The sequence below is a fragment of the Amphibalanus amphitrite genome, unplaced genomic scaffold, assembly GCF_019059575.1.
Source record: "Amphibalanus amphitrite isolate SeventyFive unplaced genomic scaffold, NRLGWU_Aamphi_draft 000412F_arrow, whole genome shotgun sequence".
Lineage (NCBI taxonomy): Eukaryota > Metazoa > Arthropoda > Thecostraca > Balanomorpha > Balanidae > Amphibalanus > Amphibalanus amphitrite.
In genome coordinates, this window is record NW_024881906.1 from 431,510 (window position 1) to 447,939 (window position 16,430).

A 16,430-nucleotide genomic window follows, 5' to 3' on the forward strand; every position below is an offset into this window, starting at 1 on the left:
ACAGAGTCACGCCGCGGCAGCTCTCTTGCACATTGCCGAGTTGACAGCTCTGTTAACCCGCGCGGGGCTGGGGTCTCCAGCCGAACGCGCGGGGCTGGGGGGGGGGTAAATTTTACCCCCCCTGTTATCTCCCGAACTAACGGTCCGATTTGGAAAACTCAAACGCCAATCGAAAGCTCTCATCACGAACTACTAAAAACATGTACTTAATTTAAAGTTTGAGGTCAAGGTCAAGGTCAGGTCAAGGGTACAAATTGCAAGTTTCTACAGTATCGGCCTTGCACCGTAGTTGCCGAAGAATGGAGTCATGGACTGAGACTGATCGCCCAAAACGTGTTCTTAGGCTACCAAGACAATATTCGTTGCATACAATATCATTCAGAGGTCAAGGTCAAGGTCAGGTCAGGTCAGGTCAGGTCACCAAAAAACAAAATATAGAAAAGGGCATGTGCGACACATGTTTTATGGGTCATTTTACTCATAGAATTCAATAGGCACACTCAATAAGTGATATGGACCACCTCTGGATGAATTTCAGGTCGAGGTCAGGTCAAGGTCAGGTCAAGTGAGGTCAAATTTTGAAGTTGGTTTTTAAGGCCTAAAAAGGTGTCTATCTGATGCAGTTTTTCACGGCGAATCGAATGGTGCTATTTTTGTTTCCGTACGAGGTCTAGAACTTCCAAAAAAGTCATTTTTCAAAAAATTTGTGTGTCGTGACGTCATAAAATTTTGAATAACTCCCACATTTTTGATCCGATTCTTCTAAAATTTGGTATGTAGGTGCACATAGACCACTTCTCTGACATATATTCCGGTTTTTTCGATAGACTCAAAATTTTGGATTTTATAATGATTTTCCCAAAAAAGTCAGTTTTTTGAAAAAATTTAGGTCAAAATCCAAAATTTTCAAATAACCGAGATAGCCATTTGATAGACAAAGTAAAATTACGTATAACCTTTTTTGTTACGTCTTGATTCCTTTAAAAATGAAGATGTTAGCGGCGTTTGAACTTTTGCCGTTTTTGAGGCGAAAATGACGAACATGACGTCACTAAAACGTCAATTTCTCAAAAATTTTCCGACGGATTTCGCTCAAATTTTCAGGGAACGTGTCAAATTGATGTAAGAAAAGGTACTGAAAGTTTGGCGGCGCTGCGCGCCGCCGTTTTTGAGATATCGCAAAAATTCGCGAGGGGGGGTAAAATTTACCCCCCCCAGCCCCGCGCGGGTTAAACTGAGCTGCAGCTCCCTAAGACAGAGCTGCAGCGACTCCCTGAAACAGCGCTGCGGCAGCTCTTTTAGACAAACTGAGGTAGCCTCTCCTATACAGTGCCCAGTTGTGGCGGCTCTCTAAGGGAAACTGAGGCAGCTCTCTAACACAGCACCGAGGTGCGGCAGCCCTCCCTGGAAGGTTGTCAGAGCTGCGGCAGCTCTCTAAGGCAGAGCTGCGGAAACTCTCCTCGGGCGGTCGTCAGAGCCGCGGCAGCCCTCAGCTCGGACGGTTGTCAGAGGGACTCTGAGCCATCAAACCGGCATCGACCGGGCGTCAGTCGGCGGTGGAGAGTTCCGGGCCGCCGCCGTTACCGCCGCCGCCCGGCCGGAGCACCTGCCGCCGAGGACAGAGCCGAGGACAGAGCGGAGGGAGAGAGAGAGAGAGAGAGAGAGAGAGAGAGAGGGAGAGAGAGAGAGAGAGAGAGAGAGAGAGAAGAGGAGGGGCAGAGAGAGAAAGGGAGGGTGGGAGAGAGAGAAAGGAGAGAAAGAGAGAGAAAGAGAGAGAGTGAAGAGAGAAAGAGAGAGAGAGAGAGAGAGAGAGAGAGAGAGAGAGAGAGAGAGAGAGAGAGAGAGAGAGAGAGAGAGAGAGAGAGGCGCCGCCGCAAACAGCCACAGGTGAGCAGAGCAGCGGTACCAAGGAGGCCAGCAATGACGTCATCCAGAGCAGGAGACGGGCCGTGACGTCACTACTCACAAGGCAGCCGAGTGATGACGTCAACAAGCAGGAACTAAATGGAGTCTTCATTACAGAGGAGCCGAGGACGTGACGACGGACAGGTGCAGTGACGTCATGGGGCGCGATTGGGGCTGGCGTATCCGGTTGGAAGAAGACAGCGAGGGAGAGGAGAGAGAGAGAGAGAGAGAGAGAGAGAGAGAGAGAGAGAGAGAGAGAGAGAGAGAGAGAGAGAGAGAGAGAGAGACCGAGTGAGAGCAGCGCAGGCTAATTGCTGGAAGGCGGAAAGGTGAAGACCGTCTCGAACAGAAAGGAGCCGTCTCGGCGCTGCATCCTGTCGGCAGACGCGCCGGTCGGTTTGTTCATCCATTGCAGACAAAAGCGGCGTAGGTAGCTGACGTGTCCAAGTGATAGCAGCACAGCCAGTCATGTGAGAATGTCCCAGTACGGACTACCGGAAAGGCGATAATGCCATAGTCTACGCAACAGCCGATTCATAGGATAAGTAAGTAGAAGGAACGCCCTCAGAGTACACACAATGGACTCATGCACCAAAAGCGGAAATGCATGACTGGCCTATGTCGTAGTCGGGCCCGACAGTCAGCCTAACGCGCATTTTCCGTCAGATTTGGACCAGCTTATCCGCAGTAATCCTCCATATAATCCCAGCCATATTTTATGGAGCGCCATCTCTGCCAGCATTACGTGATATGCCACGATCTCGGATATTTGTAAACAGGATGATGAGTCGGTTCGCTGGTGATGTAAGAGGCTCGTACGTAAACAAAATGGCTTAGCAGTTAGCACAAAAAAAGCCTTTCCGGCGTTACGGATAAACAGCTTCATTTCAGGCGAATCTCGGGATCAAGCTGCGTCCATATAACACGATGACATAACGCTATAGCGCCAAACGCCGTGCGTGGAACACACAACAGACGCACTCCGACAGGAAATAAGCGTTGCTGTCCACGTCAGTCAGCCCTAGTTCGGACACTCCTAGCCGGTCGGAATGTCGCCACGCAATGCATCCGGCGGCCGGTGAGCCACCGCCCAGCCGTCGTCATCAACACGTGTACGGTGGTGACCCATTCAAGCACCGTCCGATCGCGGCGGTTCGATCAATATCGCGGCACAAAGCGCCGCCAAGAGGCGCTCGCCCTCCCGGACCGTCGCAGCCGGGCGCCCTCGAGGGGAGACCGAGGCGAGCACTGCTCAGTTCGGCGCCTTCTCCCCTCCCGGCGAGTGAGTGATTCGTCCCGCTTCCCCGTGGTGGAGGAACCCGTCCGGCGTCCCTTCCCGAGCCCCTCCGCTCCGCCGCAGGCTCGTTATTTACAGCTCGTCTTAGAAGATAGCGGAAACGGCCCATAATAAACTCAGCAAAACCAAGCCAACAAAGAGAGTAGCACCGGCTCACACAACTACAAGGCGTACCCGGTTAACGAATCGGAATACAGCGCTCCTGCAGGCGGCGAGGTCAAATGTTTATAGCCGGCGGCGTATTTCTGGAGCTGTCCGGGCGTTACGTTCCCATTGGCAGAGTCTGGCAGTCATTCAAGGCGACAATAGACAGCGAGGCGCCGCGGCGGCAGCCGCCAGGAGGGACACAAAGGATGGCAGGAGCGGGTGGGAGGCGACTGGACCGGGGACGGTCCCGTCCGCTGAACGCCTGGCGTCGGCAACGGAGGAGTCTGTAGCTCCTGCAGGTGTGCCGTCACTAATGAATACATATTCAGACAGCCAAACACGCTTAGAGCCATAAGTTCACGTCCCTGATGGAGAGCCAATGCGAGCAGTGACGTCATTCCTCTGTGACGTCACGGCCACAGCCCAGTGAACTGGGATCGGCCGCCGCTATTGCTCTGAGCTCCAGATTGACTGGCGAGATTGACATCGTTCCCTGGGGCTCGGTGGGTCGACAGGCTCTGCGGCGCCAGTGAGACCGGCATCGGTCGGCTCCCGATCAGCTGTGTGACGCAACTGCAGATAACATTGCTTCTGATAATAACAGTATCTATTCATCCGTATCCTATTGGTTCACACGTGATACTGTCATCATGGGCACGATGAGCAGGGAGACGGCACGTGTACCAACTACGTCCCTAGCAGGCATTCAACCATGAAATCTGCTCTCCGCTCGGCGGCCTACGAATAATAGAGACGGCGCTAGACCTTCAACAATTTGTCACATTTCCAGAGATGCATGGTGACAGCGCCGACATAAGCTGTGGAGCCGGTAGTCGATACCATCAAAAGGGGATTTATGGACACCGCAGGCTGTAAAATATACCGATAGAAGTCCAAAGATTTCGTGATTTATTTGAGGTCATCCTTCACTGCGTGCCTTTCGACATCCCATCTCGCATCATATCTCGGCTAGCCAGCATGGACGACCCTCAAGCCTGCCTCCCAAAGAGCCAGCTGAGTGCCATTCATTCGCTCTAGGAGCTGCATCAGGACGATTGGAAGGAAGACGAGACAGACGGACGGCGCTGATCGGCGCGGCGGCCCAATGAGCGCTGGCGCTCCTCTGAACCACCCAATCTACCGGAACGGCGCCGCCGAGTGCCCAGGATTCCTGCGTTCCTCTCTGGTGTCGGGTGGGCCTGTCTAAAGTCCTCCTGTGCTCGCCTCTGTCTCATGAGGGCCTGCTTCAATTGTTTCTGTCAGACCTAAGATTGGTGTGCTGTGAGACCTCCTGTATTCAGGCGGGTCTGCTCTCGCTTACCACGCCTCGCCTCGCATGGACTCTCCCTGAACTTCCCCGGGTCTCAGGTAGGAAGACCAGTAGTGAGTGCTGTTCTCCATCCCAGCGTCAGGTGGGTCTTCTCTGCGCCCGTTGCCGACCCGGCACGCCATACGCTCGTTAGCAACTGCTCGGCAACTGCAGCTCCACGGAGACGGAACACCGCTGCGGTGGCGGTCCCAGCTGCTCAGAAACGCCGCAAAACGAGCGGTCGTCACTGCAGCATCCGCCACAGACCAGGCTTCAGAGTTCGGCAGTTCACGGTCGACATTCTCCGGTACACGACAGCATGGGTAAATGTTATAGATTATTATCATGTATCAAACACGATCGAACAGCTCGCAGACGCGGCTCGGTATCCGCTCGCTACTACCGTGTGTGTCCGCCTCCCAGCCTGCCGTGGCGTGCCGTATTCCCAGGCATCCTTCCATGCCATTACCGAGCGGTCATATTAGCGCCGCGGGCGGCATTACCACCTCCTCTCCCCTCCCCCCAGTCCTGAGAGACCGCCCCCGCGAGCTGTTACGCAAGGGAAAAGCGAACTGGGCGACAGTGCTGAGTGTGCAGACTGCCGCGATCGAAGACCTCGCCGAGCTGAGTGGACGCTGCGCTCAACTGACGACTGAACTGTCACCCGGTGAGCTCCTGACCGCCCCAGCGACTGAAGGATGTGGGCGGGGGCGGGGGGGGGCGGCAATAAGCATGTATGTCCTTGTCGACGCTGTGGCTGAGCGGTGGTCGATACGACCCGGATAGTGGAGCTGGCAGCAGCCGCGTGCACCGTCACTGCCAGACGAATCCCCATGGTGTATGGGGCGGGGAGTAGGTGACGAGAGACGCCCAATGGGTCACCGGAACACCGCCATAACCGGCCACCGATCGGCGCACAACGAGCGGACGCGAGAGCCGCGACAGGTAATGAGCACGGCGATCAACAGGGAGCGATGAGACGGTAGGGCAGTGCACTTATGGAGCGTACAATTTTCTGCGGCGCTTTGGTCCCAACTTTTCAATATCTACCCGATGTACGAGATCGATGTTTTTGAAGCTAGCGCTATCGATGTTTTTCTTGGCTTAAACAGCCTATTTTAATAGCTTTATGTTACGTTTTCTGGGCTAAAGCTAACAAAGAAATGTTACAAGCTAAGCTCAAACTTCCCAGGACTGTTTATCTTTCAATTTGTTGTCATATTTCGAGCATCTTTCAAAATATTTCCAGCGACGTCACAGGAATGCCACGAATCCGGGCCGATCGACCTCAATCACCTCGAAACCAAAACATGCTGTCTGAGCTGAGTCTGACAGCGGCTTCCCCTCCCACTTCGGGCTGCCAATGGAGCCGCCCGGCTGTAGTGACAGAGCCTCTCATCCGGGCGGCATTGGACGGCGCCGAGCAGCCGAGTCTATTGGCAGACGGTCTGCCCGGCTCGTATGTGGGTCTGACCACACACAGGGCACCGGCGGCGGCACTCCGAGCCGGGAATTTCAGCCACTCCCGACCGAGGCGACAGGTCAATACTGGACGCAGCTCGACCTTTGCGTCATTTTCCGGACAGACCGCTGCCAAAATAAGACCAAAAAGGTTACCGGTTCAAGCCTGGAAATGGGATCTGTGAGACGGAACTGCGCAAGAAAACATTCCGGTTGTCAAGCCCTGTTTGAAGCGGACTGCTCAAGTTACAAAAGCCCGACTATTTGCCAAACATCCTCTTGGAACGAATAACGCAAACGTCGAGACTCGGTCCCAGCGCGGGTATACTCTATCCCGGTGCGACTCTGTTGGTATCGAAGTGAGACCGGCCGGCCACGGGACGATGATTCACAAGGATTCAGATTTCAGTGACATCGGAATATACCTACGACTGATCATCGACTCGACGAGCAGAGCAGCTCCTCAGCGGCGTTTGGCCGTTCTCCGCCAGACCGGGGCCAGCGAGGGTCGGCACACTCATCAGAGCAGTGAGCACAGCCGGCCGCGTCTCAGTGCCCGTCCTGTCCGGGATATTCGCGGCTATCATCCTCGAATACAGCAGCGTTTCAGGAAACAGGACGTGGCTATTGGTATTAGATCACAGTACGGTATGCTGTAGAACATCCTGGCTGGTCACAGAACACGCGCTACACCATACGGAACTTCAGGGTAGTGGCCACAAGCTGTCACTCTATGTGAATTCAACATCCCGCACCGGCCAATTCTGGGTGTGTTGTGATTGTAAACCGCCGCCAGACAAGGACAACAAGCGCCAGATATCAGTGTTGGTGTTAGCACGAGCGCTGTAGTGGAGTGGCGAATCTCAACAGCTTCAACTACCAGCTGTGAAGCGTGACAGGTGGAGCTTATCGTAGGCAGACATACCACGCCAGGTAAAAATGCTGCGATTGCTGACCTTTGCACAAGCAACACGGTCGACGACATGGGAGAAGCTTTGTGGGATATCTAACTACATACGTGCTCCTCGAAATAGAAATAATCGGCTTTGTCCCTGCGTATGACGTAGAACGTATCAATGCTCGGCGAGCACAACGCCAGCCAATATCGGGGTACCTCAGCCGGGCACCCAATGAACATTCCACGCAGCCGGTCATTGAACACCCCACTGAGTCCGTCAATGAATCTCCGTCGGAGGTCGGCCCATCAATGAGTCTCCGCCGAGCTGATCACTGAGCACCCCGCCTACGTCGTCATGGAGGTCTCAGCCGTCACCATCAATGACTTGCCCTTCTAGTCATGCACACACGAGGCAGTTCTCTCCCCGTAGAGTTCATCCGAGCCGCCCTCAAGGTTACGGTTGAGGGAGGGAACGGCGGCTGCGCCGGCCCAAGGGAGGGGAGGGTCGGGAGCTCCTCTGGCCCAGGGGAGCTGATGACGTCAGAGGTTCCGGGCGGGGAGCGGGGCACAGCCGTCGGAGAGGACTTCCAAGCTGTACCTACTAACGGAGAGGGAGCCCTGCGGCGTGCTGTCGAGACGAGAGAGCCGACGGGCTCCAGACTAGAGATGTCAATCGGATACCTACCAACTTTTTGGTATACCGATACCAAACCGATACCAACTTGGTATTTGGTATTTCAATCGTAATGTGTTTGGTATTTTATTTTGTTGGTATCATTAGCCTTCACTAATGTATAAGAGGCTAATAAATCGGTAAAAAGTTGGTATTTCCCTCAGTTTCCCAAGTTGGTTTGGTTTCCGTATTTTCCCAGTGGTTTTGGTTGGTATTTGGTTTGGTATCGGTATTCCGATTTTCCGTAATTGACATCACTACTACAGACGACTATCTACCGAGTTACGTCACCAGCAGATCATGGAGGAGTTGCAGAAATCTGACCCCACCCACCGCGGTATTTCGCCAGCCGGGAGAATCGGTCTCCTGAAATCATCTCACGCCCGTGAGCCTCCCAGTTCAATCTCTCCTGACAGACTCGACTCTGACGAAGACTTCAGGTCAGTCGAGCCGTCAGGCACGGTCAGCCGCCCGTTCGAGCGGGACGAGCGCGTTGGCCGGGGTCAAATTGGGCCGCCGACGGGCCTCCGCGCCGGTCGCGGCGGCGATCACCTGCGGGACAGCGCGAGACGCGAGCGACATGCTGGCAGCCGGCCGGCGACACTGATGGATGGCGAACCGAGACAGCGCGCCGCTCATCGGACGGTGCCAGCGAGCGCGCACTAAACGCGGCGCCCCGAGGGCGGCTCGTCCCGGTGACAGCGAGACTGTCGGCGCAGAGATGCCCTTGGGCTATGGCTGTGTAAATGGCGCAGTCGATAAACTAGCTTGATGTGTGGAAGCCTTATTTGTCGTCGGTAAATCTCAGGTAGTGCAGGTAGCCTTAGACTGCGTGGGAACTATGTGAGCCACCTCCTTGACATTCCACTGCACTGGCGCGCGAGCATCCGTGAGGTGCGCTCTCGCCTCTGCTGAGTGGGGTGTTTGGCGGTGACTGGCAGTTATTCGACGGACTGCGGGTGGCACACAGTCATCCTCCTCCCCTCCCCGTGCCTCGAGCAGCACAGCAGCGGTCATCGCTCGCCAGCGACGGAAGCCTCGGAAGTGGGGACGCCGGTCGGCCGGAAGGTGCAGGAAGCTCTGACTCGCGGCCCGCTGGGCTGGTTCCGGCCGGAGCAGCGTTCACCGCTGAGTGGCCAGCTGTATTGTCCGCCCTATTGTGCCCAGCTGTACAGTCCTATCGTTCTAGAGCAGATCCGGCGGCACCGCGCCGCCGTCACGTCGGTGACGTCCGCCGTACCGGCGCTCGTTTACCGCTAATTCGAGCCGGCGGCCGCGCGCGCCCGCGCCGCTGCCACGCCCCACCACGCGTCTCTCGGCTACCGCTCCAAACATAACGATTTTCCGCTGGCCGGGGCTCGTCTCGACCTGGCCGGGCGCCCGTCGGCCGTCGCCCGCCGGCTAATCTCGACACTGAGACGATGCTTTGTCTCATCGGACCCGGAGGCGACGTGCGGGGGAGTGCCGAGATAGGCACGCGCGCGAATTATTTATACGACCGATGGTGGCGGAATTAAGGCAGATAACAAACAGGACGAGTATCGTCCGGTGCCTCGTAAAACCAACAAACAAAAGCTGAACAATCTACAAACTTTTTTGTAACGTATAAGTTCGTGCCGAAAGTTATCGAACACGGGAAACAAAAACCAGGTCTGAATTACGTCCCGAATCCCCGATGTTTTTACACATAAGCAGACAAAAGTTCTATCCGAATTCCGAAAACAGAACAGATGAGTCTTGAAGTTGATGCACATTTTATCATATTCGGCGTACTCATACGAAGCCCGTCAGAGCCTGGAGGATAGCACGAAAGACGGCCACATCGGTTTCAGGGTGAAATGGAGAGACATGACACGCTATGGGAGACACAAAGAGCGCTTCTGAGACAGCGGAGAGCAGTGGCGCGTCACCGGCCCGCGCCTCTGCTCTGACAAACGACGCCGGCTGTTACGCGATGAGAGCCCCTGTCTGTGATGGACGAGGGTGTCACAACTAAGTACGGCAGTATTACCGAGGCGCGGCTTGGGCCATTGAGTTAGCGCCCCGGAACACACCACTCGGGGAGCGGAGAGGGCGAGGGACGAGACACCCTCGAATAAAGCCGGTCATTTATTGCAGGTTATTCCCCAGACACGGTCTAGGGAAGGGATGGTAAACGATCGCCGATGTGGAGCTCGCTACCATCGTCTGGGGTTCGTTTTAAATCGGCAGCGTTTGACTCGAGGTGACTAATCCCGAGTTAACGCTCAGGCGTTCATAAAAGACTTTTGCAATATATGGGGCATTCAATTTCATAAAGGAGTTTACGAAGCAGCTATAAATCTTCGATGCAAAGTATCACGCCCACAAAGGGCCCGAACGTAACCATTTCCGCTGATATTAGATGGGCGAGGCAGATGAATCACACACATGGGATCACAGGCGTCAGCTTAATTCACAATCGGACGTCCGAGACCAATCCGGAAGGAAATGAAACGAGGAAATGGCTATCCTTAATTCTTACATTTCGCCCCTTGATAAAAAAGACCCAGCGCCAGTGTGCAGCACAAAAGCTCCACTTCCCTTTAATAAGCCAGTGCCAGCACAAGCTATAAGCCACGCCACTAAATAGATGCCACAGTGATGACGTCTATGACGCCACAGATGACGTTTATCAGTCTGCGGCACCCCGTAAGACGGTGCCACCGCCGCCGGCCGGCTCCACCGCGCACGTGGCCTCTCTCAGCAGTGCCGCCGGGGCCGTAAACCAGCGTGTGTTTACCGGCTTGTCTGCCGTTACCTGCCGGTATCTGACACTGTTTACCGGGGGACTGCCGTTACCTGCCGGTATCTGACACTGTTTACCGGGGACTGCCGGCTGACCTGGCGGCGGTCGGTGGGATCCACTCGGGCTGTTCGAGATAGGGATAGCGCCCGATCCGAGCTGTTCGAGACGGGAATACCGCCCTGTCCTCTCACGACCTGCCTTGGGCAGCGATCCCGTCCGACATGAGCTAGCTACCTTGGACATCACACCGGCCAACGAGGGCTCCCAGATACCATTGGGCATCATAACCTGACCTGACCAAACCGTGTCCACTTCCGGTTTACGAGCAACCAACCTTCCGGTCTCTACGAGCTGGCACTTTGGGAACACCAGGGAGGACGGAAACATTACACAAGCACTGAAGATTACTGTGCATTCTGCGCTCTTTTTAACCACGTATATTTTGTTTTTGAAGCATGGGCACCGAGCAGCGATATAACATAAAGAGCATCTGAATCAAACGTCTGCTATAACCGGCATTCATGTCGGATATCCACGTCAGCTCATGCTTCTACCGAATGTATGTATCAGCGCCATGGGAGCTGTATGATACGGCCACACACGGCGGACGTCATGTTTGCGGTGGGATTCAGCGGCAGCCCGGCGGCGCCGGCTGGTCAACGGCGCTTACGAGTGGAGCCTAATGTCCGCGGCGCGATACCGTATCAGTGCGGCGCTGTACCGCTCTCCGGGGAAGCAGAGCAGTAGCTGCCCCGCCCCCTCCCCTCCCTGAGGCGGAGCGGTAGCTGCCCCGCCCCCCCCCCCCCCCTTCCTGAGGCGAGCGGTAGCTGCCCCGCCCCCCCACTCCCTGAGGCGAGCGGTAACTGAACCGCCCCTCCCCGCGGCAGGCGGCAGCCTGAGGGTGTACTGCCTCCCCCGTCCCCGAACGAGCGGTAGCTACCCCAACCCACCCCTCTCCGCGGCAAGCGGCAGCCTGAAGGTGTACCAACCCCCCCCCCCCTCCCCGCAGCGGTGCTCCCAGGACGGGGCAGGTGCGCCGCGTTCCGCACCGAGCCGCAGCGGAGCAGCAGTGCACCGCCACGCAGACGGGTGACCTCCGTTACGTCACGTGGAGAGGAGGCCGATGGACGCAGGACGTTGGCAGCTGAGGGAGACCGGGTAGCTGTGAGCGGACGCTGCAGGACGGAGTGGGGAAACTCTTATAGGTACAGAGGAGGAGGTGACTGGGTGGAGGTGAGCGACATTGCGATAGGACTTGGCAGAGGAAAGGAGGGAGGAGAGAGACGAACGACGGAAGTGTTCTGTAAAAAATGAACAAGACACCCTTAGACCTAAGTCATATACAGCTTGAGCTGAGATACGGTCAGATGAGGTGAGGTATTGAGGGGCGTGCTCGCTTTATCCTCTCGAATCTAGAGTCTTGATGCTCCACGATGTCGATATGAGATAATGATAATGGACGTGTAGCTAGCATAAGCTGCAAATATTATTCCACCATACGATATGATTCGGTGAATGGTTGGACGACAGATGCGTAAAGATGTTGCATGATGAAGCTCATTGCCAGTCATTTCATCCGTTTCAGCGAACACGTGATGACGGAGTGATGATGCATCATTTACGATGCAGATAAGGACTTCGTACCCAGCCTACTCCACCTCTTATCGAACACTTCCCTCACAGCTGGCAGTAGCGCCTCTCATGTCTTACGAGACATGAGTCCCATTGCACCGCAACAGACACTGGGACAGCCTAGTATGTTTCTATTTTTCTTTGGTGAACAACTAACTTTAACGCGCTATCGAACAAGGATGCCGCACGCTTGCATTTCCGTAGGAGAACGTCCTTATCTGGGCATGCTGATTGCCGATCCTGACACCGTGAGAACTGTCGTACCCTGCGACCTCACCGCTACAGCTGGCAGCACTGCCCCCGTAAACCAATCCACCGGTGCCGTATAGGCGTGAAACGTCAGGTCCGGAACGCAGCAGGCCCGGAATGGACGGGAGCGGCGCGGGCACCCCCGTAAAGGGCCGTTTATGATCCGACAGGATGGTAGGAGTGCAGCTCGTAAAACTTGAGATAAACTGAGCGACAGGATTTTGTAAAGGCCGGGCTCAGATGTCGGTTCACGTGGACTCGTATAAGCTGTAAGGTTCATGATCTGCGGAAGATGCGATCGATCGAATGCTTCGCTCCGATCGAGTCGTGCGGTGCCGGGATAAACGGAGGCGGGTAGCGTCCGTGAGTAGCGGTGAACGGTGATAATATGCTATCTTGACAAAGATACACTTTGAGAAACAACAAGTCAGTAGACAAAAGACCAGCAGCAGACAGATACGACCACCGTTGAAATGTCCCGTTCCAGAAGGGACATACATAGGTATTTTACCTACAAGCTTTAGGTCGGCACAGGTCAGACGGACACATCAGGGGACGTTGGACCGTCTCGAGCCCGCTCCAGGTCCCCGGGAGGACCACTGCCGGCCCTGCTGCCCTCCCAGCACGGTACTCACCAGATGGCGTGCAGCAGAAAGAAGAAGGCGCCGGGCACGGCCAGGTCATCACTGCCGATACTCCAGCGGCGCCGGAACGCCACCAGGCCAGGCATCGGGCCGCCTCGCTGGCCACCGAGCCACTGCCGACGGCCGCCGCCGGCGCCGCGACCCGGCCGGCGCGACGCGATCGATGGACCCGCACCGGAGCCGGTCATAAGACCTCAGAGACACCTAGCGTCAGAGGATGAGAAGCACTGATAAGGAACCACGACGCCAGATGGATGTTTGCCATGAGGGTCGCGCGGAGTCTACCCAAGAACGGAAATTAATTGAGTTTGTGTGGTGAGTGGGCTGCTCATTTTTTCAACAACAGTGAAACCGGCAAACGGCACGTAAAATGATCGCTATCGCATAGTGACCACTGACCACGAGGGTGACATATGAGGCCGCCAAAAACGCATGCTTGTGGTCGGGAGTCATAAATGCCATCTCTTCCGTTACCTAATGAGCAAACTCACAGTAAGCGATTAACTCCTACAACCCATTGTCGACTCACGATATAATCGAGGCTGCATAAGGCAAGATTCCGAGAAAAGTAAACACATAAAACTTCGTTCTTTGACTCTCGCGGCCTCTTCGCCGGTCCTAAAATAAAATAAAGAACGATTCAATGACACTAGTGACACCTGTTGGCAGCAGTTGAGTAAAGGTAAAAAGTTTGCTTGTTAGGTTACAATATTTCTAAATTTCTGATATAAATAACTTCTTAATTATTTATTTGAGTAATAATGACAAAAACTTACCAGAAAGATTGCAATAAAATAGCAAATAATATGTCTTAACCTTTATACCACCAGGTGTCTCCTAAACACCCAGGGCCGGTTGTTTATTTTATCATGAATGTGAAATAACAAGTAACAACGTCCATCGGCAAGCTTTGGTCCGGGAGCCGCCCATACGCGGGGTATATTAATTTTGCGAGGTGAGGGAACATTTTTCTCCCAAGTGTCTCTTGCGACATAACAATGTTGTTCCCTTCGCTTGTTTTAGGACATTGAGTAATGGTATACGCGACGTTCTACTTCTTTGCGGCTGCGCCACATTGAGTGCTATTTTGAAATTTTTGCTTTATGCGGTTAATTTATTTCATATGCGATATTCCCTTCCTCATCCTGATTACCCTATAAAATAAATACCAGGAGCCTGCAAATTAACAAACTTTGCAATATCAGCAACATTAAGATTGCTGTGGTGTACGGGACACTGCGACCGCCGGTTCATGTCTCCGCAATGCTGCACGGAAAATGCATGGAGTGATGTGGGCCATTGGTCATTGGTGGTACTGTGCTGAACCTTTGTGCTGTTGCAACACTGTTGGCAAAAAAAAATGCAAAGGAGACACTTGGACTGGCCAGGGAAGAGCTGACATTTGTTGCTTAATTGCTGCTTCACAAGTGGAAGCTTACATTAGCAAAACTTCATGGTCTAGTTACATGTCATCTAATCAGCCCACCAATCCTACATTTTTTGCAATTCTATTTTGCAATTCTACATTGGTTTGCAAATTGAAATGAGGCCATATAATAAAAGAGTGCTCTCTTTTTAATTTGTGGAGCCCCAGAAACCATCATTACTTACAATATTTTTGGCACAAATCTACTACATGTCAAGCTCTACCCCAGGCCCAGGCACCACTTCTTTCTCTCAAGCTGTTTATGCTTCCATTATATCAGCTTTGAATTAAAAAGCAATGTGAGTAAAGGTATTTAGCTGATCAATTTGATGGCATTATTAGTTGCTGTGACAGCGCTGAAGGTTAGCTTGTTTGACAGGGTTTGTTAGGTTACCTTTAGTTAGGTTGGGTTAGGTCCGATTAACATTTGTTTTGTTTTATTCATAAAAAGGCTTGTTGAATCCTTCATGCTTTGCTCGAGCCTGTGCCCTGTGACATCAGTTTTATCACTGAAATGTTTTATTCTGTTCTTGATAACTTGTTTCCATACAACTAGCTTGAAATTTTACCTTTTTGCTGGATTATTTGGCAAGTTTAGTGTTTGTGGTGATTTTGTATGGTTACTTGGTGATTTCTGATCATATAATAATGCTAGAATTGTTATGCATGCACCTTGCATTTGTAGCTATTTTCACCTTTGTGAAAATGGTCTTGTTTGATGTGGGCCAACCAATGTGGATTTCTAGCCTGGTTGGCACTGGCTGGTGCAGATGTGCCGCCCCAGCTAGTGCATCTTGTCGACCCTGTTGCCATACTTAGTTTGGCCATGAGGTGTCAAGTTAGTTCAGGTATGGTTAGGTTAGTTTGGATTAGATATGCTATGTTTTCCCAAAAGCATGTTTAAAATACTTGGTGTGCCACTTGGTGCAGATCTAACATAAGTGACACTTTTTAGATAAAAGTCCAGGGATGCGGAGCCGTGGAAATTTCAGACGGCTCCGGCTCCGGCTCCGGCTTCGGAGAAAAAAATCGGCTCCGGCTCCGGCTCCGGCTCCGGTTGAAATGCCATGGCGGCTCCGGCTCCGGCTCCGGCTCCGAGTAAAATGATCCGGCTCCGGAGTCCGGCGGCTCCGGCTCCGGCGGCTCCGGCTCCGGCTTCTACTCAGTACATCCCCTATGCGATCAATTAAATACGGGTGGAAGAAAACAGGCGATGGGATTGGTACACGTTGCTTCTGTATTTGTATAACAAGGTTATTTTGAATACCACATTGTTTTACGTCTTGTACTGTCAAACCGAACTAGGTAAATAATTGTTTCCTCTTAAGAAAAGGAGCCGGAGTCGCCCCCTTTTTTGACGGCTCCGGCTCCAGCTCCGGCTCCGGGCTATATTGTTTCACGGCTCCGGCTCCGGCTCCGGCTCCGGGTAAAATATGCCGGCTCCGGCGGCTCCGGCTCCGGCTCCGGCTCCGGCTCCGCATCCCTGTATCCATAATTAAACTAATTCTAAACCTGTGTAACACCTATTTCATAGCTACTTAGCACCTACCTAACACCTCACAGTAAGTGAGGGACCTAAACCTACCTATAACCCAAACCTTGCTGGAAGATTATATCACAGTTCACATACATTATGACAAAAAAACCTGAGATGGTATGGAAAGCTAAAGTGATTTTGCCACATTTTATTCTAGGGTTTTTGGTGAAGCATGCCTGTCTTTTTCTAAAAAAAAAAATACAATTTCAAATAGCATGCGCAGAAATAGTCAAAAATAGCCATATGGTTAGAATATGCAAAAAACAATGTTAAAAATGTCATGTAAAGAATCGGCCTAATGGCACACCACCAACTGCCACCATATATATCTCAACAAATGACAGGGTTAAGTATGCCTTAAACACCATACTCTAAGTTGTATGCTCAGAAATATTAAAACTGATGTGGTCGCTCACAAACCCTCAAAATATTTTTTATCCGTACATGACGAAGAATCCTAACCACACACCAATAACTGACACTTG

The 16,430-nt window shown here is 53.1% G+C and overlaps 2 protein-coding genes across 3 annotated transcripts in view; one reads left to right on the forward strand and one right to left on the reverse strand.

The window, feature by feature from the left end:
* LOC122390837 (diacylglycerol lipase-alpha-like) overlaps positions 1-13,636 on the reverse strand; it is a 48,865-nt gene extending 35,229 nt beyond the window's left edge. Inside the window, exons 1-2 of the mRNA XM_043384165.1 lie at positions 13,512-13,636; positions 12,974-13,186 (exon numbers count right to left, since the gene is read on the reverse strand). Of these exons, the coding sequence (XP_043240100.1) occupies positions 12,974-13,170 (197 nt within the window). The 5' untranslated portion in view covers positions 13,171-13,186; positions 13,512-13,636. The remainder of the gene's footprint in view (positions 1-12,973; positions 13,187-13,511) is intronic.
* A 195-nt stretch (positions 13,637-13,831) lies between these two features.
* LOC122390838 (cytoplasmic FMR1-interacting protein-like) overlaps positions 13,832-16,430 on the forward strand; it is a 33,885-nt gene continuing 31,286 nt past the window's right edge. The window contains exon 1 of one of the 2 annotated variants that reach the window (XM_043384166.1): positions 13,832-13,937. The gene's annotated coding sequence lies outside the window, so the exon portion shown is untranslated. The remainder of the gene's footprint in view (positions 13,938-16,430) is intronic. The other variant, XM_043384168.1, reaches the window with a different exon arrangement.